Source organism: Poecile atricapillus, chromosome 5, assembly GCF_030490865.1.
Source record: "Poecile atricapillus isolate bPoeAtr1 chromosome 5, bPoeAtr1.hap1, whole genome shotgun sequence".
Lineage (NCBI taxonomy): Eukaryota > Metazoa > Chordata > Aves > Passeriformes > Paridae > Poecile > Poecile atricapillus.
Window position 1 is genome coordinate 6,405,884 of NC_081253.1, and position 20,938 is coordinate 6,426,821.

General features: G+C 40.2%; 1 protein-coding gene across 3 annotated transcripts in view; it reads right to left on the reverse strand.

Annotated features, from left to right (window-relative positions):
- Positions 1-1,237: 1,237 nt before the first annotated feature.
- The window catches only part of R3HDM1 (R3H domain containing 1), a 78,428-nt gene continuing 58,727 nt past the window's right edge, over positions 1,238-20,938 (reverse strand). For 2 of the 3 annotated variants that reach the window (XM_058839986.1, XM_058839985.1), the window contains 11 exons: positions 18,155-18,409; positions 17,559-17,679; positions 12,841-12,995; positions 12,157-12,305; positions 9,917-10,020; positions 9,150-9,317; positions 6,252-6,460; positions 5,892-6,042; positions 4,567-4,646; positions 3,675-3,759; positions 1,238-2,679 (listed from right to left, as the gene is read on the reverse strand). In XM_058839986.1, coding sequence (XP_058695969.1) covers positions 2,330-2,679; positions 3,675-3,759; positions 4,567-4,646; positions 5,892-6,042; positions 6,252-6,460; positions 9,150-9,317; positions 9,917-10,020; positions 12,157-12,305; positions 12,841-12,995; positions 17,559-17,679; positions 18,155-18,409 — 1,827 coding nt within the window. In that variant the 3' untranslated portion in view covers positions 1,238-2,329. The remainder of the gene's footprint in view (positions 2,680-3,674; positions 3,760-4,566; positions 4,647-5,891; positions 6,043-6,251; positions 6,461-9,149; positions 9,318-9,916; positions 10,021-12,156; positions 12,306-12,840; positions 12,996-17,558; positions 17,680-18,154; positions 18,410-20,938) is intronic. The other variant, XM_058839984.1, reaches the window with a different exon arrangement.

Below are 20,938 nucleotides of genomic sequence, written 5' to 3' on the forward strand. Positions count from 1 at the left end.
TACAACTTCCTTGGTAAAAATGAAATATTTTCTGTGTCTCATTCATAACCAGTGTATCCCTCCCTTCCCAAAGGGCTGCATTCTCCACGCTTAACTCCCATTACCTTTTCTGTTTATTGTGAGGACAGTTTATGAAATGCAGCAAGCTATGCAACATCCTTTGGAAAGGGTTTGATTTGATGCAGAATTTAGTGCTGGGCTCATTCAGAATAGATGGAATCTCTCAGCTACTGCCTACCCTTCTACATCTAGAAGAATCTTGTGGAATGAGTTAATGACAGGAGGCAGCTGCCTTGCTGGGCTGAAACACCTGTCCTTACATCTCTTTAATCCTGTATCTGCTTTTACAGGATTAAACCACAATCCTAAACTAGCATGGGAATCAGCAGGAGTCAGTCACAGAATGCAGGCAGTAGTCATGGTGTCTGTGCTGTTCAGAGGAGGGAGTAATTGATAAACTGGGCTTTTACCAACTTTGGGTTTGGGTGCAGTAAACTGCAGCAGTCCAGCCCAAGGAGCAGCAAGAAATACATCCTCAGTCAAGCACAACTTGAATGCCAAGAGCCATCCTTTTAGAAAAGCAGACTCAAATGAGTACATTTGTCTTTTATCTGGGGACTTGAAGCTGAACATCCTCCTCTTTGTTTTAGGGGAGCATCTAAGTTTATCTTTAGTAAATATGTGTTGCTGCAGCATTTCACAGGATCAAGTCCCATAAAACTAATTTATTAGGCAACATTATTCCCAGACAGGTCAGTTTTCCTCCAAGTACTTCAGCACTGTTTGGGTGTTCATGGATAGAAAAATTTGTATAAACAATGAGAATTAATGCTGGTTTAGGCACCTTAATTCTTCACCTTTATCCCCTGAAAAATGTTGTTTAAACACAAAGTTTATTTTGAGTTTCCTCAGTCACAAATGCACAAAATGATAGCCTTATGAAGTGACCAAGTAGTTCCTTGTCTACACAGCAAATCAGTTCCTGAGCTAAAAATAAAAAATCAGGAACAGTCCCTTACAACATCTGATTAATTTCTCTTTTTTACTTTTATAGAGAAACATTTAAATATTATGAAGGATAACATAAATGCCATAGGAGGAACAGCAGGTGGTTTTTTAGGAGGTTCTAATATTTGTGGGTTTAAGTTCTTTTCTCGCATTTGAATCCCAGCCATTAATATGAGTTCATCCAGGTTTCAGAAAACTCCTAGAAGCTTAAACAAGTGAACTGAAAAAGTTTGTGTTTGTAAACATTTATTCTTTTGAACTGAAAAAGGCTTGCATCAGCACACATTGTACAGACTTGCAAATTACACAAGTTGAAAAAAGTTTTCTTTCATTTATGTGCAATGAATCTTTAATGTCCAGTGAGCATCTGCAAATGATGAAAACTTAAACCATTAAAAAGGTTTCCAGCACTTATCAAACACAATTATCTTAGCGTGAAAAGGAAGAGAAAGAGACCCATACTGGTGGGAACACAATTAAAGTGCAAACATTTTGTCACTTGTATGAAGATACATAAAGCTTCTTCACACTTTTGTTAAAAAGAAATATTAAAATGTGATACAGTGAATATTTTTTGTAACTTATTCATAATCCCCTTCTAGTAATTATTAAGCTTGCTGGATCAGAAGCAAATTCTTCAAGGGTACAAACTTGTAATCTCTTTTGACATTGTTTGAATGTATTGCAAAACACAAGGACCACCTAAGGAGTCAGTTACTAAAATGATAATCTCTTTTTCTTAAAAAAAAAAAAAAACCCAGAAAAAGAAGAAAAAGAAAAAACAACAACAACAAAAAAAAAAGCCCACACAAGGGACAAAGAACAGGTTAACTTGAAGATCTTGGGTAGTTTGCTAGAAAATTAATATAATTCCTTAAGAATGGTTCTCTTTTCCCCTCCACCAATCCTCAGGTTCCTGCCTTGGAATGGATAGCTGTGTGCTGGCTGTGAAAAGGGATTATAAAATACAAATCTGCATATGGATTTTTATGAACATCTGCTGTACAATAGAACTTTGGATCTGATACAAGATTTCAAAAATATAAAACAAAACTACTATAAAAGTAGGGGGCATTTCAGCAGCGTTCCTTACAGAAAGCTGCCTCTTGCAAAGATGATTCCTTGCTGTTGTCTGGGATTAACTCTGTAAATTTTTTTCATCTTGCTGGATTCACTGGGTTATTTATTCTTCAATGGCAAATGTCATGTGACAAAACATCCCAGGAGTCTGTATGGAGAGAACAGAAACCCCATGACATCAAACCAATCGAGGAGGGAGGACATGGAAGTAGCAAAGGCCGAGTGTCCAGCGGTGTAACTGCTACTGCGAGCTGGCCCTCTCCAGGACGTGGAAGTCGTAGTGCTTCTTGCTGGTTCTCAGGCGGAACTTGCTCACTGAGGTACTGCTCTGTCTCTTGAGCGCGCTCTGCGCGGCCGCCATGCTGGGGAAGGTGGCCAGAACCGTGTAGGTGGACGCCAGGTCCCCGGCACGGGAGGGCTCCGTGCCGCCGTCCCCGCAGAACCGCCGCTGCTGCTGCGCCTGCAGGCACTGGGAATCCCGCAGCCACCGGATCTTGGCACCCACTTTCAACAGTTCTCCAAAGAGTTTCTCTGCTTCCATACGAGTTATGCCTTCTGGCAGCTCAGTTATTTCTAGAACTTTCCCCACAGCTGAAAGAAGAAAAACAGTGAATCTAAATTGGTTATTGCACTTAATGGTACAACACCCTAAATGAAAAATTACTAATTTCATACTTGTATCTCCAGTCGGCTGATACCAAATCCACAGGCTTTGCCTTCCTGATGTTCTAGAGGGCCTTTGGCCTCACATTTAGCACTACTTACAAATATAATTTGCTTACTTGTACAAGTGTGCAAATAAAAGCTGGGAATACAAAGAGGGTCCTCAGAACAAAGAGGGGAAAATAATAAAATCGTCAACAACTCATTTTGCAGCAGGTTTCAGAACTCACTACAGCATCTCACTGGCCTCGCCTGGTAATGCTTCACACATCAACATGCCAAAAAAACTAGTCTGTCTCCAAAAAAACATCCTTTCCACTAAATTGTTACAAAAAAAATGATTTATCTGTAACTGTGAAGAGCTAACAGTAGGAAGCAAAAATTCTTTCCAGTAAAGGTATTAAGATAGATGCAATCAGATTTTATTTGGATGACATCTTTACCAATTCCAATGAGCTAATCTGTAGATCTCCTAGTATGTCTCCCACATCCATGTGCTTATATATATTAGAACAGGAAAAACTAAAAAAACCAAAAAGAACAAACTAATTTGTGGTTTATGTCTGATTTCACTTGTTACACCAGTAAAAGGAAGCAGGGGTATGTATAATTAATATTTAATATAACAGTATCATAGAATTTATGTCCAGTAAACTGACATGCTTGCTCTTCTAGTACTCTCCAATCCTAAACTTCTCTGGTCTTTTCTCCAGCCTTTAAAACTACATTTTTCCCATTTAACTTCCCTCTTCGCCTCTCTCCATGTCTTCCTCTCCATCCTTATGTTTCCAATGTTTGCCACGTCCATTTCTGTCCAATTACTCTTCACTCTGGCCCTTCTCACCTGTGCTTTTCTTGAACATTCTCAGTCCATCAACATAATTAATTTTTCCGGAGGACTGTGTCAGTCAGCATTTCCATACCTGGTTCTCCTGCACCAAGATCTGCTGAAGCAGCCTTCTTTGCTGGTTTCTTTCCCCTGTTTCCATGTCTGTTTCCAGGCTGACACTGGAAAGATTGACATAAAGGGTATACATTAATGACAATCCATCAATATATTAAAATTTCTAGTCAGCTCAGTGAAAAGCAGTCAGAGGAATGGAAAATAACCCGCACTACCATGGGACAGAGAAGATTTTCATGTCCAATTTTACTTATTGAATATGATAATCCTAAACTCAAGCACATTCAATCCTTCACTACAGAATAAAGGGAGTCAGTGATGGGGGGTGGGGGGGGGGGGGGAAATCACCTTAATTCATCTTGGAAGAACACTCCCCTGCCCCAGCTGTCACATCTCTAAGGTGGAACTGGGGAGAACTGAGCAAGGTAGAGGCAGGGGGTTTGTGTGGCCCGAAAATTAAATAGAGGGAAACACTTTTCAACTTTGCTAACACCAATGTTTTGGGTTTGTTTTTCTTATAAGGAACAAACCCACTCTTTTTTAGAAATTACTGCATGCATTTTTTTTTGTTTTTGTTGTTTTTTTTTTTTTTGGTTGGTTGTTTTTTTAGGAATGGTTACTTGAATAAAAGAAAATAGTTTTAGCAAAGGGACCCCTTTAGATTTTTTAATTAGCTAGTGAATTGCTTAAAATAAAAAAAATAAAATGTTTCTTACTTTTTTAATACAACGAACAAGAACAATGGGGAGCATTGACATGGAATAAAACTTATTGCAAAGCAAGCACCTTCCACTCAGTTACTCTTCAAGTGCAATAACACATTCCCCCATTCAAGGTGGTTGTAATGGCAGTCTTGAATTGGTTTTTTTTTTTTCTCATTGTTGCCATGAGATTGTTCTCAGTTTTAATACCTGTTGGCTTGTTACTTGTCCACGTAATAAAGATGGATTGTATTGCAGGGGTTGGCCAAGCAATGGGTATCTGGCATCTCCTTAAAGAGAAAGGTAATTAGAAGGGTTTTTCTGTTACAGGAAATCTTCCTCCAAGTCCATCTCACACTAAATATGTTACACAGAAGAGAAAGCAGAACTGCTGTGCACAAAGCCGAGTGTCTGGCTGGGCTAAAACTCAGAGATGCCCTGACTCCATCAGTGTCAGCCACATCCTGATCCCAAGGTGAAAAGGTACAAACTTTCTGGTGTTTAGGGATTACACTCAAAGTTTTTCTTCACTGCAGTCTTAGATAAGGCCTTTCATTTCAAAATGAGCTTAAGTCTAAAAGCTCCTCTCAGTATGCTAATTTAGTCATTTTCATGGTTATAGCCCTGATTAGAGCCAGGTCCATCTTCAGATTCCCATTTGTTGCAAGGATGCACAAAGACAATGCACTAGAAGTTTTCAATAATCACAACAGATTAAGGGAGCTAAGAGGTGTGCTTCGAACAGGCCACCAGGAATTTTTACTACAGCAGAATACAAAGCAGTGACAAAGATTATGCAACAAATAAGACAAAGACAAGAAAATAAAGTTCTCTTTATCAATAAGAGAGACATACAGAATTTTCTGTAAGATTTGCTTTAAAGTAAATCTTTCTGTAAAATGGGCCTGTTAATTTTGAGTTTGGGAATACTCACTGACAAAAGGGGTTTATATGATTGCATTTTAAACATTATCAACTATCCCATTTCAGTGAGAACTCCCCATTTTCTGATTTTCAGTTGACATGGCAGCAGAGGATTGAAATTCCTCTGCAAGGAATTTTTTGTGTCCTTGGGTGGGTCCTCCTGTCTGAAATGCTAACTGAGGTACAGTCCTGGCTATGTGATCCATCATGTTGTTCTACAGAGGAATGAGAATACATGTTTATGCAGTGGTGCAATCACAGTGCATCATCAGCTAATTATTTATGGTTAAGACCTGAAGCTAAATGCTAGCAAACATTTTATTAATATTTTCAATGCTGAAATGGGAAATTTCACAATGTGAGAAAGCCAGTGTGCTAGAGAAACACATTAATGAGGAGATGAAAAGCCTTTGAAGATATGGTGGACAGTATCAGTGCACAGTGATAAGGTGAAATGTTAAATGATGTTTGAGTGATTAATTTTGGTGATTTTGCTTCAACAGCAATACTACTAAAGTGAGCCACAACTCATCAGAAAATCCTCATATAACCTGTATTTTAAAACATTCAAATAGAAATCACACACGCATTTTAGTTAATTAAAAATGTACCTTGTCCAGGGACAAAAGGTCTAGAAAACTGGGACACAATAGAAAGAGGTGTCAGTGTGGGACGGATGTTCTTCATGTTTGACAGCTGGGCTGGTGCTGGTGATTGGGCCGGTGAGGTGACAGGGCTGCCCAGTTGAGGACTATGCTGCAGCTGGAATAAACAACAGGTTAGTGGTTCAAAAAGTACTGCCTGAAGATGCTGGACAGCACCCACAGCCTTCAAAGATTTAAATGAAGGTAAAACAGCTCTGTTGGGTGTAATCAGAGCAAGATTTTTATTCCCCAAAAAGAACTTTTTAAAAGAGTTATAATATATACGTATTTTAAATCATCCTGGAGAGACAAACCAGCACCTCCTACCTGTGCAGCACCGTCTAAAGTGCTGAGTTCCGTGGCCTTGTGCCCGCGGGGGTGATCACAGTAGTACTTGCCGGGTTTCCTCTGCGGCGGTGACGGGTTCCGCGGCGCGGCGCTGCCGGGCACGTTGAGCTGCATCATCAGCACCCCCCCGGCGGGCGGCGGCGCCACGGCTGCAACGCAAGAGCCACGGGCACCGTCAGCACCGGCCGCTTAGCACATCGCCCGGGAAGGCACCAAGAAAAGGACAAATTACAAACGGAATATGTTTTGCTAAAGAAGCTGCTGATTCTAGAAAACTGGAGCGGTGTTCCCAGAACGAGAGACAGTGGAGCCACTGAAACTCATTGCTGAGAATACTTTTGAAAGAAATCGCTCTATTTATTAGTAGATGAGAGTCTTCAACATTCACTGCAGTTTCTATCAGAGCTCTGTGTTGCAGAATGTGATACTAAGTGAAAATATGCTTAATTTAAAAATAGAAGTTTCCTAGTTAGTTTTACGTGATGTACAGCAATGCAGACTCAAAATGCTTTTTTCTCTGGTAGGATGGCATATATCAGAAAGACCTGGGATCAGCTTTTAGCCTAGGCAAGCTTACAAGTTCTCCCTTAGGAGTGCTTTCCTGGGCAGATACTGCAGATCCCCACATGCTGGCCCACTTGGGCACGGTGGTAGCCACAGAAACTCCAGAGTTAGGGGAGAACACCTGAACATTCAGCACTGTTCCACAAGGTTTCACACCAGGAGCTGTAAGGAGGGGCTGCCCAAGAGACAAGCCATCTACCCCCTCTGCCCCAGGTAATTTATATAATGCCCTTTTAATTTGCAAGCAGTTGTTTGCAATTTCCTTTTCTGCTTTACACACTTTTTACAGCGTTTCTCAGAAATCACAGTTAAAACACACAGTTTAAACGTCATTTAATCATCCATCTTTGAAGCAGGATTTTGCAGTCTTCTCAATTTACTGCCATGTCATAGCACAGCATCAAGATACAGATTATAAAATGCATTCATCTGGTGTTTTTTATAATGGGCTATTGTTTTCACTACCCCTGGGCTTCAAAAAAAAGAGACTTCTTCAAAATCAAACTAAACAATGTAGCATAATATTAAAACTACATTAGCTTTTGTAAATTGTATTTGGAAATATTTATTACATGGGTAACTGAATTAACAATGTTATAACATCTCTACTTTCTTTCTAATGGCAAGAAGTTTTACCCAGGTGTTACAGATTGCAATTGAAACATCAGGTATCTGGTCAGCTTTAACAGAGGACATAAATTAAGCAGTCCCTGCAAGAGCTACATTTGGTTTAATTTTAATATTTGCATATATTTATGTATTTTATAAATGATAATAATGTACATCTTACTGGTTTATATACAGTATTTTACCCTGCAACACTCTAGCACACTCTTCTTGACTTATCTCTGTTCTGTGAGAATGGAACACCTAAGAAAACCATGTTTGTCTTTCAGAAACATCTACTGTACTGTCTCTAAGAGAGTGTCAATCTAAAACGCAATTTAAACTGCAGAAGAAAACTTTATACATTCAGAAAATTGTGTTTTTTCTTTTGCTTCTAGTTCCCCAGCATTTCAGGAAATTAAAACAAATGGAATTCTTTTCCTAACCGAGTACCCTGACACAATGAAGTGACATACAGTGCATCAGTCAGTTTGCAGACACTTTATGACCTGTCAAATCCCATGAGAAGGGAAACCCAGAAATCCTTCAAAGCCTCCCCAGCTTTACAGTCTGGTCCCCTGTAACACAGCTCTGCTGCTTGTCTGTGGACCGGCTCATTGGCCCTACCTCAGAGGCCTTCACTCAGCATCTCAATGTCTTCACTTAATGAAAAGCACAAGCTTTGATTTATTCCCCAGAATTTGCTTCCCCATAGAGGGCTTCCTCCTTCCTGAAACTTCCTTAAACCCCAGTTTACAGTCTGAACCAGGCCATCAGAACTGCACAAAACCAGCACTTCGCACTTCCACGATAGACAGGAGGGCAGAAAAACAAACTAGTGCACAGCCCACTTTCGACATTCTGAAATGACATTCTGGTCTTCCAGAATGAAAGCCAAACAAACTTGAAGCAAAACAGAAACCAAACCAAACCTGCCCATGAACTGCTAATCCAGCTATCTTGCTACTTATTTGCATTTATCTATTTACTAATAAACAGGTTCAAAAAATACCTTAAAGATTAATGTTTGTAAGAAACACCACATCTGAAGCAGAATCTAGGTCATTGATCTAGGGTTGTTTAATCTAGTGCTTGCTTGCAAAATACTGAGATAGCAGAATTTGAGATTATCCCTTTTTTACCAGCCAAGCCTCTAATGTATCAAATTCCCGAATAGTAAATAAAGACAGTGCCACTGTGGTCACAGGATTGTTATGTAATCTCTTGTTTGGTGGCTAGCCCCAGTGCTCTTATTTTCCTGACCAGTCCATCAATTTTATGGTTGAACCTTCAGAGTTTTAAGTGTTTGGATACTAACTTTTATAAAGGTTTAATGGATTGACAAGATCTATGTCAACACTGCTTTCAAACACATTGAGGCTTCTGTTTGCAGGTCTCCTAAAAATTACCCAAGTATTTTGTAGATCAAAACCTTCTGAACCTGACTTAAATGTTTCCGCTGAGTAACATTTACCTGCTAAGGGTGGCCTCCAGGCCATCCCCAAGCAGCCACTGTTTCACTTAAATTCCAAGTTTCCATTTTAAAAGATACAATAATAGCAATACAGATGAAGAATTAAAATAAAAATAAAATCAGAGATGGCACTTGAATTGCAGTTGTTCTAGTAGTTAGCCATGAAACCAATCTAAAAATTTACAACAGGTTCTAGACAGAATGGCTTAGATGAAAATCCCAATAAAATATACCTTTTTTTGGCTGCATGATGGAAAGACCAGTGGGTGAACTTTTACATGATGAGGGTGGAGACACTATGCTGTAGTGCACAATGGAAGCAGCCTGCTGTGGCTTTGACTTGGATGAAGGTGGCAATAATGTAGGAGGTGATGGCTTCTGACTTGAATGGTTGCTATAAACTATGAAAGTAAAAGCAGTAAATAAGGCTGCCATAAAAACAAAACACCCCACACAGCTTTGAAGTACCTTCAGCTTTCCAGCAGGTCAAAAAGCTACCCCACAAGGCTCAGTTTTCAAACTCCTCTTAAGAAAATCACTGCTCCTACTCTGTTAACTGAAACCTAGAAGGGTTCTTGAGTAGAAGAGCCAAATATGCTGCTTCCAAAATGTACCTCACTCCTTCTGTCAAAAGGAAGCCCAAATCTCCAAGTTTTCAGACCCATCTGGCTATTCAGGAAAGGATGGAAGTGATTCTGCTGCCAATGTATGGCTCCCATGTCTGTCTTAACTCACCAGTAGATGTGCAAGGCATTATGATGTATGGTACTGGATTTTTAAAAAGTAACTTGAGATATTTCAAAGATAAAAAAAATTGAGATTTCAAATTATTCTGCCTCAGGGTTAAAAATGGAAAATAAATTCAAAAATGGAACAAAAGAGGAAATAGAATACAGCAGTTAATTCTAAATCAAACCCTTAGCAGCAAGTATCCAACCACCCAGCATAATAATAGCTAGACATTTTTTAAGCTTATCAATAAAAACTTTGTTTTCCCAACCTGCACACTGCTGTCCTTGAAGCTGCTGTGAGTTGCATGGTGATGATGTTCTAGGAAACTGTATCTGCTCTGATCCAGGAGGCTGCAAATATCCTACAGATGAACTGTAATAACCAAAAAAGAACATGACTAACAGGAATTTATGCTACACTCATTTAATCACGACTTCTGCATTTGCTGTGTACATGTACTGCAAATCACTGAGCTTTTGTTAATTTTAAATCAGTAATATTCCCACCTACCCCTGAATTCATTCATTCTTCAGAAGACTGAAGCTTCCCACCTCTTCCTTAGCAAAAACACGTGCCCTGCCTACACTGAGAAATGTATTAATGCACCTATTTTGATATTGTTTTTGTGTCCATATATCAGCATGAAGACATGCAGAATAATAATAATAAAACACCAATTTGTTGTCTTGCTCACTTAAGCAGAACTAGGTCTCAGTTAAGTGATCCCCACAGTCCCTGCCATGAGGATTTGGGATGCAGTCCCTCAGCTGGGGGCTGGCCCTGGGCAGCTGGGGCACAGCTCTGCTCCAGGGTCCACTGACACAGCCCAGGGAGGAGATGGCTTTTTCCAGCGGGGCGTGGGAAATGCAACAGGGCTCCAGGGGATAAACAACCATTCACCTGTTTGCAAAATGTAGGAAAAGGGTAACTTTAAAAAAAGTTTATTTATGCCAGGTAGATTTTCAGGGTAATCAGGGGAAAACTAGGTAACAGACATAGTTAGATTCTATTATTCTATTATAATTCTGTTAGATTCTGCTGAGCACACTAATGCTCAGCCAGAACATCAAGTTGGTGGACCATAATCAGAACAGTGCATATAGAATCCTGTACTAACAGAAAAACATTCTGAGAATAAAACAATTCCTTCAAACTGTGGAAAAAAATGAGTAGGTTTAATCTTCTTGAACCTACTATTTTTACCTATGTTGTCAAAAGTTTTTTCCATCCTTTGTCCCACAGGTCACTTACAGAATTGTAAGATTCCCTTCCATTAAAGCAGACAAAACCAAGTGAAAACTAACACAGTTGCTCTCAAACAGCTTCTGATCTGCCTACCGATTCTAGTTTTCAGCAGTGACCTGTAGGTTTGACACTCAGCTCCTGCAGAACAGCATTCTGCTCTCCTTGTTCAAGTGCTGCAGCGAAACTATTCTGATGAAAGTAAGATGCTGTCACTGGTTGCTAGTTTGCTCTGAATTCCTTATAAATGAGAGGGACATTCTAAAGTACACAAAAGATCAAGCAACCAAACTTAATTCAAGAAAAGTCTAGAATTATGCCTACCTGTGACTTCACTGAATCTCAAATATAATAACTACAGAAAAGGATTAAAAAACCTTCAGATACAAAGAACAGGAATTCAGATTTAAGTAGACAAAACCATGTGGTGATGACACAAATACTACTGAAGTCTGCACTCTCAAAAGGATGAACAAGCTTCACACTGTTGCTGCTTGTTTAAAAGCTCCCGGGTATTTTTAGATGCTGCACATTTGTAAGTTCAAAAAAACTTGAGAAAGAAAAATTTGTAACAAGCATTAATCCTAATGAATTCTCCTAGGTACTTGCCTATCTGTTCTCAAATAGACTGCTTTGGGGACACGGGTGTATATTCAGGGAGGGCTGTACATGCAGACCAATTTGCTGCTACCAAGGTAGGTAAAAAAAAAAAGAAAAGAAAAAAGGTTATTTATCAAACAGAAGCCAAGTTTCTATACTTGTTACACAGCCAGCTTGGTGCCAGCAGGCCTCATCTAAATACAGAATAAGATAAACCTTTTCCATACAAAGTTTCAAAAAAGAAGTCAGTCTTTTTCTGGGATTCAAATTACTTTTCCTCTACACATTATTAATGTAATATCTTTGACAAAACCAGTGAATATGGATAGTCCTCTTAAATATTACTGCAGAAAGACTGAGCTGCTGAGCACACTGGTGTTTCATGGGTAAGAAATGGAATGCAAAAAATTTAAGAGGTGGAACTGCAGTAAAGTATTGCTGGAAGTGCTATGGAGACAATGTTTTCCAGTCCAACAAGTACATCACAATTAAAGCAGTACTGCTTGTTTCGCTTAATCGTGTAAGAGCAAAAATAGAGTATATATAGGCAGCCCATAAGTTTGCCTTTAAATTAATAGTTTCAATATCTGCAGTACTAAAAGCAGATCCTGTCAGTTCTTACAAAGCCACTAAGCTGCTGAGAAAGCAAGTATCAGTTAAACTTACCTTAGATTATTCTGTTGACCTGATGGAATGACACTGTAGTAGACTGGCATTCCTGTGGTGGGCAGCCCTTGGCTGGACTGACTGGGAATTATAACAGGCTGCTGATATGTCTGCTGGGGCACTGCTTGGGAACCTTGAGGCACCGAAACCTGCAACAGGCCACACAGTTAAGATTTTCTCCTGCAGACAATGTTTCTGCCTCTTGACCATCACCCAGTTGATATAAGAATTTAAAAATAACCCCAGAAATGGAAAGATCTCCTGGAGTTCTCTAAATCCAGAAGAATGATGATAACATTAGCTAAAATAACAATGCTCTATTAAAAAAAATTCTTTAAATCTTCTTCCCCCCCCAGTGGAAATGTTGGCTCCAAGGGACTCTATGAAGTAACAAGATATTTTCTCTACAACAGATAGTGGAGTGGTGGGACGAAACCTTCCAAGCTTTTCTTCCACACCCTCTGAACTGCAACTGACACAGGACTTGGCCTTCAACAGGACTAGAACTTGTACAGTTGTGACACTTTCTTGTCACTTCGGTTGTGGGTTTGTATCTTTAACTTCTGTCCCCAAAGTCACTTTTGACACCTGCTTGCAGCTTTCTACCATTTGTACCATAAAGCAAAGGACTTAAAGAAAACCCCAACAGAAGAGTCATTGGAAAGTTACGAATACATTACCCACCTGATAAGATGGCACTGAGGGATATGGAACAATCACACCTTGAATTTGATTCCCAATGTTGTTGTGTTGGCCACTGACTAGATTTTGATTCTGAGACTGCTGAACTCCAACTAAACCCTGGTAGTTTTGCTGCTGGTTGGGCAAAATCTGGTAACCTGAAATTATACATTTAAATCTTATTTTGAAATAATGAACACATTTTAAGCATAGTTGCTTATGCGAAAATACACGTGTAGCAGTTTCCAATGGCTTGTTTAATTGGGCAGCTTCACAACAGTTGAACTTACCATGCACATAAAAAGAAGCCAAAATTAAAATTAACATATTTACTCATTTGGATTCAGCATGAAATATTATCCATACTGTTTGCAATGCTGCTCCCACATGCGTGCGCTATTCATTTACACTCTGGCTTACATGCATTAACACCTTGATTTGACAGGTGAAAGCTGGAAGCACTTGAACAAAGCATGCTAGACAGGATCAAACCCAACTCATTGTCTGGTATTGTGAACAAAGCCATTCCAGGTACTTCAGTCTGAAAATTCTATATATGCAAAATTCAGCTTGGACTTCAGGTGCCCCAGGGGTCAGAGCATCTTGACTTGATGCAAAACTAAATCAGACTTCAGGAAAATTTGCATAAGGCATGTGTGCAAATCCTTTCCAAAGGGGAAATTTCTTCTGAAATCTGTAATGCTAAAACCAACTGGGGACTGAGAAAAATCTTCCAAGTTCAAGTCATGTTGGTACACAGTGGAAGATGTTTTATATTCAAAGTTTTCTTAGGGATACAAAGAAAGACTTTCTTATTCACCCCTCTATAGTGTCTCTAAAACAATTTATTACTGCTTAAACTGGTATCCTCTCATGTCTTTCAAAAATTGCCTAAAAAACCCCACCCTGCCCCAAAACCCAAACCAAAACACCCCAAGCATGAGTGCCAAACAGGAAATCTGTGCATTTATAAATTCCAACCTAAACTCCCCGTTTCCTCTTTTTAAAAAGCATTTAGCAGGTAACTGCTACCATGATCCAAACACATGCAGAACACAAGTTCTTTTTCTCTCATGTTCTATCATACAGGTGTGCACTACTTACCACGTCAGCAAAACCCCAGCACAGTCAGTGTTTCTGAGACAAAGCCAGTTATCCCTCCAGAATAACAAAACTGGGCTTGTCAAGATGCACTGACGGCAAGAAGAGTCTGTGTTTGAGTTGGACACATTCACAGCCCACTGACCTTGACATTCCCCACGCTTCCTACCTTGGCAAGGAACTATAATAGAGCAAATTTAGCTGCAAAAACTCACTTGGGTTTTCTTTAAACTGTGCTAAATAAAGGCTTGGTCTATTCTGAAAATAATTCAGTTAACATAAAACACCTTTTTGTGAGCAGCACCCACCGATGTTCATTGATTTCATCCACAGAGGGTACAATGAACATTGTGCCCTAACAGCCTCAGCTGGCTCTCTATAGAAATTGCAACAATGAACAATAAAAGAAGACTGTTAATATAATCAAATATTGCTTCAGAAAATTAAAGGGAAGAAGGTTCAGTTTGTTAAAACCAAGACAGCTATTCATTAGAAACACACAACACTATAAATATTTTCAGAGGACTAGACAAAACTTCAGAACAATACACGCTTGAGGTAGGATTAGTACTTAGAATTTTTAAAGCAGCAGAATGGGGAGCTGTGGTGTGACAGACCCAATCAGTGCAGTCAGAACCCCTCATATCCCAGAAATTGCAATGGACCCGTGAGCAGTTCTGCAGCCTTTTCTGGCACTTGCAGAGACAGACACAATCAATTCTGCAAGCAGAGGGAACTGGAACAATACAAATTGGCTGCCACGAAGGTTCCCCAGAGCGTTCCAAAGAATGCTCTATTTTTAGCTGCAGTTTCACCTCTGCATAGAGTGGGCTGACAGAAATGCAGCACTCAGCACAAACCCCACACCTGCCACAGCAGATTGTCCCATTACACAGAAATACTCTGAAAGTGGAGGCAAAAAAAGGAGCACATTTCTTAATATTTACATAATTCAAAAGAAATCACAGTTAATGTAAGAGAAGTTAACTCACAGAATATAGAAATACATTTTCTGAATAATGCATTAGGAGTGAGAAACCATATATTGAAGAACAGAAAAGCAAGTACAACCACTTGGTTAAAGAGCTGGGAGTTGATGATCTTGGTTATGACTATTACCATTATTATTAACTTCAGCCACTGTTACAACTGGAGTAGTTTTATCCCTGGCTTTTGAAGCAGAAGCCAGTTGAACTGCAGCTGATGTTTCTACAGGAAGTGTAGTTCAGGCTGGATTTTTAAACAACCTGTAGTTAGATCTCATGGTAATTGGGCTCACATTAACATGGCAATCGGGAATGCTTTTTTTCTTAAGGAGAGTTTTCTTCTCCCAACATCTTTTAGGCAATGAAAGCATTTTTATTAAAAACAAATCCCCCCAGAATATTTCACCTGAAACCCCTTTAAAAAGGAAGCCAGGAAGCAGCTGAAAAAGAGACCGGTTCACTGTGAGAAATGTAAACCTCTCAGACAGTGTTACGGCCCCGAATCCAACAGCTCATCAATAAAGTCAGGCCACTCCTCAACATTAGACCAGAAGTGGCTTCAGTTGCCATGCTCTCAGAAGCTGTCATCTTTTATCTGAATTTGTGTTTGCAAAGCTATTTCATAGTTAGTAACCACTTTCTGAGATGAACAAACCCCATGGCTTTTATGTAATGCAAGATTTGTAACACTCATTTTGGCCCAGGCACTTTGCTGTATGAGCCAAGTATGTGGTGCCTTTGGCTCAAAACCACACATTGCTAATACGCATCAACCACTTCAGGTGTAGCTTTAAGTCAAATTAATACAAACATCAATGGTTTAAAATAAATTACAAAGGAGAGAATTTTCAAATACACCATCTTATGAGGTGTTTTCAGAACAGATAACAAGACATGGAACCATCAGTTTCTAAAATGCTGATTCAAATTTGCCTATAAAGCACTAAGCGAGAACCAGCAATGGCTAGAGAGCAGTTTGGAGATTTTCAGTTAAACAGTAATTATCAGTTTCTGGTAAGATCCTTCTTTCTCCTATTAGTGCTGGTAAACACCAAGTTACCAAACACTGAATAGAATTATTGGCTGGACTATCCCCATACTACCTAACCATGGTCCCCTGATGTCAGAGTGCAGGTACAGGGCACATGATCAAAGCAGTAGTGCAGCTTGTCTGTGCAGCTTGCTTATTTTATTTCTTCCAGGACAGAGAGGAAGTTTATCTGCTGACACTTTTCATCCACAGCCAGTGAAATTCAGTTAAAATACAAAGAGCCAAAAACATATAAGAAAGGAACTTACCTAATAGCAACCTTTGCACCTTATCACCCTGTGCTGTCCAATTCAGACTGGTTTGTTTAGGTACAAATGTACACTGAGCTCTCTGAGTTGGGGAGTTTGTGTGCTAGTCACACAGGGTGTCCCCACAGTGAGAAGTAATCCCCCTTGAGCCTCAGACTTTTTGCTATTAAGTAGTCTAGGTATTAAAAATTCTGAGGAAGGAAAGCAGGTTTTGTAATACAGTTGGGTAACACATCTTTAACACCAGTGGATAACACAAGTTGCAAAACCAAGTCATTTGTTTTCCTTTGAAAAAAATCTTTGTGAATTGAACCCTGAATAACTGCATCAAGTGTTGCTACTATTGGAGCACTTCGTAGAAGAAGTGCAGAAGAGGAGCCACCCCTCTTACATGCTGCTTCATAGGACATTAATAAACCCAGTTAATATTTGTAAAAGCTGATCTTCCATCCGGTTTCTGTAGAGCAACATATAGCTGGGGGCAGGGGAAGGAATTAAGACCCTCCTGAAGGAAAATCAGAAGGATGTTATGCATTCAACTAAGAGCTGGTAAAAAAGCCTGGTCTTTAAGGATCTCTGCCCCCAAACATCACTAGTTACTTCTGAAAGTTTTGACCATGAGTCAGGATATTACTGAGAAATAATTTCTTTCAGTAATACAAATCTTATTGAACAAGTCATAACAATATTTAGAAGTACAGATTGTCAGAATAATGGTAGCCTACAGTTAAAATCTGTTAGGAAAAAAAGACAACAAGAAAGGAAGGAGATGGAAATCAAGCTTGATAACATTGACAGAAGGGTAATTTAGACAGTTGAAAAGTCTTTACTAAAATAGGTAGCCATGTAAGACTCATTATGTATTCCATCCAATACCCTGATACCTTTAATCACAGGACAGAAAGACAGAGTAAAGCAGTATCATCAATATCTTCTGCACAGCACTCTTTTCATGCCACAGCATCTAAGGTTGGGATCTTTAGCTTAGAACTTTCACTTAAGGTACATCTCTTTAATGTGACATCACTTAAACGTACTAATCGATCTTACTTTGCAGGTTAATCAAGTTATTAGTTACTAAGTTACAAATCTTTAAAATTATTAACTTTTAAATTTTAAAGCCTCTATTATCAAAGTTACAGCATGAGCCAGTCAAAGGAATGGCTTGAATTCCAAATTCCACAAATTTTTTTCCACCTTAGGTTAGTTACAGCTTGTATTCTACATTTGATCCTCTACTTTATTTGAAATTTTACAGCAAAATAAGTTTAAAACAAAGAAGCGGAAGAAAAACCACACAAAGTTCTAATGAAATGCTGAAAGAATTGAACCAACCTGTCTGCTGGCCAGGCTGCGGCAGGGCCTGGTTCTGCTGCGTGCTGTAATGGACAGAAACAGGGCGGTACTGCTGGCTGGAGTGCGGGTACTGGCTGGAGGTACAGTAACAGGGTGGCATCTGCAAAGGAACAATCAGAAGGTCATTACCTGCATGCAGCTTTAGAGAAGGCAGACATCTAAATGCAGAATCCATAAAACAAAGATGCAAAATTTATTAAAAGGTGCAATGGATTTTAAATAGTTCAGCGATTCAAAAATCCCTTATAATACATAAATTTCCTCTTTAACAGCCGATTTCTCTACTTTCTTTGTCAAAGCAACAATCTCCAATTTCCACCAAGGAGCATTTGAGAGACAAGAAGACTATGCAGAACATGAGCTGCAAGTAAATAGGAAAACCCGTGTGATTGTTGCTCCTCAAGTAAACTGAAATCACTCATTACAAACCACGGACCCAGAAAAGACCCCAACCCCTGAACAAAAGCAGAGCTGCAGTTCTGCAGAGAGCCCCAGACCGAAGGAAAAGGTGCCGAGCAGAAGAGCGGGGTCAGTTTTTCCCTGCAGGGTTCGGGAGGCCGTAGGGGCCGTGGTACCTGTGGCACGGGCTGCTGCACATATCCCTGCTGCGGGAGCACGGGCTGGCCCACGGCGTGCCCGGGGCCCGAGTAGGCCGGCGCGGGCTGTGCCGCGGGCGCGGTGGCGGGCGCGGCGGTGAGGATGTAGCCGGGCTGCTGCGGGGGCTGCAGCACCACGCCGGGCTGGAACAGCGCCGGGCCCGGCTCGGCGCCTTCGGCCGGGGGCTGCCGTGCCAGGCTCAGGTGGCTGAACTGCGATCCCAGGTTGTCTTGCTGCAGGCGTGGGAAAAACGGGAAAAACTACATTTGCAAACGCACGTTCAAGGAAAAGAAATAGAACAGCCAAATAGCTCAGTAAGTTTCAGACAGTACATCTCACGTTACTGGGCAGCAGCAACAGCAGCCAAAGAACAACAGCAAAGAAGATGGAACAGTAGCAAATTATCTTTGGGGCTGACAGCAGGAGAGAACATCCATGTTCAGACTTCACTCTTTTCACTGCAAATATTTTGCCTTTTGGATTACATCTGCCTTAATCTACTTATAGTGAGAATTCATTTGTCAAAAAGAAAGTTCAGGATTTGTGTCACTAACGATTTTTGACTCCAAAACTTGAGCGAAAACATCTGATCTCAGTTAAAATAGCAGGATGCATTAGGATTGTTGAAGTAAATTTTTGGTTTTAAGAGTTTAACATAATGAGGTTCTAATCTTGAATTAAAGTACTTTCCTCTAACTCAATCATCTACATGAAAAAATTAATTATCTTTTAATTTGAAATCAAGTAACCAAAGTGAGAAATGTGTTCCAGTGGTCACCTTCTATCTGTGTTTTATTAACAGCTGAAAGGATGCCACCGATTGCACTGTGCACTGCAAGGATCCTGTGGAATCTGAAACTTCTGTTACTGGAACCCCAAGCTCCTCCTCTTAACAAAGAATTTAGAGTCAAATTAGCAACATACTGAAAATTAGCAGTGATCACTAACTAGTATTGCTTTTTTTTTCTGCTAAACAGGAAGATGTGGTTCATACTGCCAAAGTGGACTCTCCAAACATGCAGGAACATGAACACTATTTCAAGACCACTTGGTCTTAGGTCATCCTGAAGATAGGAATTAATCAAGACATGTAAGTGCAAGCTCCATCTTTTACTGATTAGCTACATTCACATTTTATGATGTTATGATTTTTTAGTTTCCAGGCTAAAAATATTATTAATTACTGCCGGAAATATGAATTTGCACCTAAAGCTGAATTTAGTGTACCTTTAGTATGTATTTAGTACATCTTAAAAAGCCTTATTTTCATTAGATAGCAATCTAACTTTGGTATTTCATTTCTTAATGGTGCCTATTAAATGCAGCTATAATACTTTTCTACATTGGATTTTCCAAATCTGGAGTTTGAAGAGAAGATACTGCATGTGAGTTTATCTTAGTTCTAAATATGTCTGAAGGATGAACCCAAGGCACACCACACTGGTTTCTGTTACACTACCAGTGTAAGTAAAGTCTGACCTGGTCACTTTGTCCTGCAGTGACAAGCAGGATTCAGCCCTGGAACATGGCATTCCCAATAAATGGAGAAAGCACTCCCTTGGTGCCAGCTACAGAGGTGCTACACTTGGATTACAATCCAAGACCATCAATCCTTTTCATTATGTTACATAAGTTAACATCAGCAGGAATAAATTCAAACTGCCAGGGCACTTAGTTTTGGAACCAATTTCCTGAATGTGAAATGCTTTGAAATTACTACACACAGGAAGGAGTTTCCTTCTCTGCTTTAGCACATATTCAAACTCTCAGCTTCAGGAGCAACATCTCTACTGAATTCAGCTAAAACTGCATTTATTATATGACATTTCTGATTAATGTTGAAAATTAGCTATTGTACAACACCCTGGTGAGTTAACCTTGGCTGGCTCCTAAGTGCCCCCAGGTCACTCCATCCTTCCTCTAATCCTTAGCAATACAGAGGGACAAAATATGATGAAAGGCTTATGGGTCAAGAAAAGGACAGGAAAATCATTCACCAATTACCACCACAGGATGACTAAATTTATTTATGCCAATTAATAAAAGAGTAGGATAGTGAGAAATAAAAAAACTAAAACCAACTTCCCTCAAGCCCACTGTTTCTTCCCAGACTCAACTTCACTCCCGAATTTTCTACCTCCTCCTTCAAGTATCACAAGGGATGGAGAATGGGGCTAGTGATCAGTTCCCAGTCATGTCTCTATTGCTTCCTCCTCCTCACTCTTCTGCTCCAGTATGGGGTCCCACCCACAGGATACCATCCTTCCCAAACCTCTTTGAAGTGGGTTCTTCCCAAAGGCTGAAGTCCTTCAGGACTGGAGTGCCCTAGTGTGGGTCCTACCAGAAAACCTGCTCCTGAAGGCTCCAGCTCCCTTCAGAGCACCTGTGGGATGCTCCAAGGGCTGCAGGGCAGATATCTACTCCACCATGGTCCTCCATAGGCTTTAAGGGGAGAATCTGCTTCACAAGAGTCTCCTCCCCAGGTTGCAGGCTCTGTTCCAGCACCTGGAGCATCTCCTTGCTCTCCTCCCTCTGGCCTCAATACCTGCAGATTTGTTTCTCCCTCCTCTCCCTCACGCCCTTTTCCAAGCACACTCAGAGGTGCCACCAGTGTGAATGACTGACTCAGCTTGGGCTGTGCAGTATCAGCCCTGGAGCTGCCTGAAATGGGCTCTGTCCAACATGAGGCAGCTCCCAGTCTCTTCTCCCAGAAGCCATCCCTGCAGCTCCCTGCTCCAAAACCTTGCCACATAAACTCTACA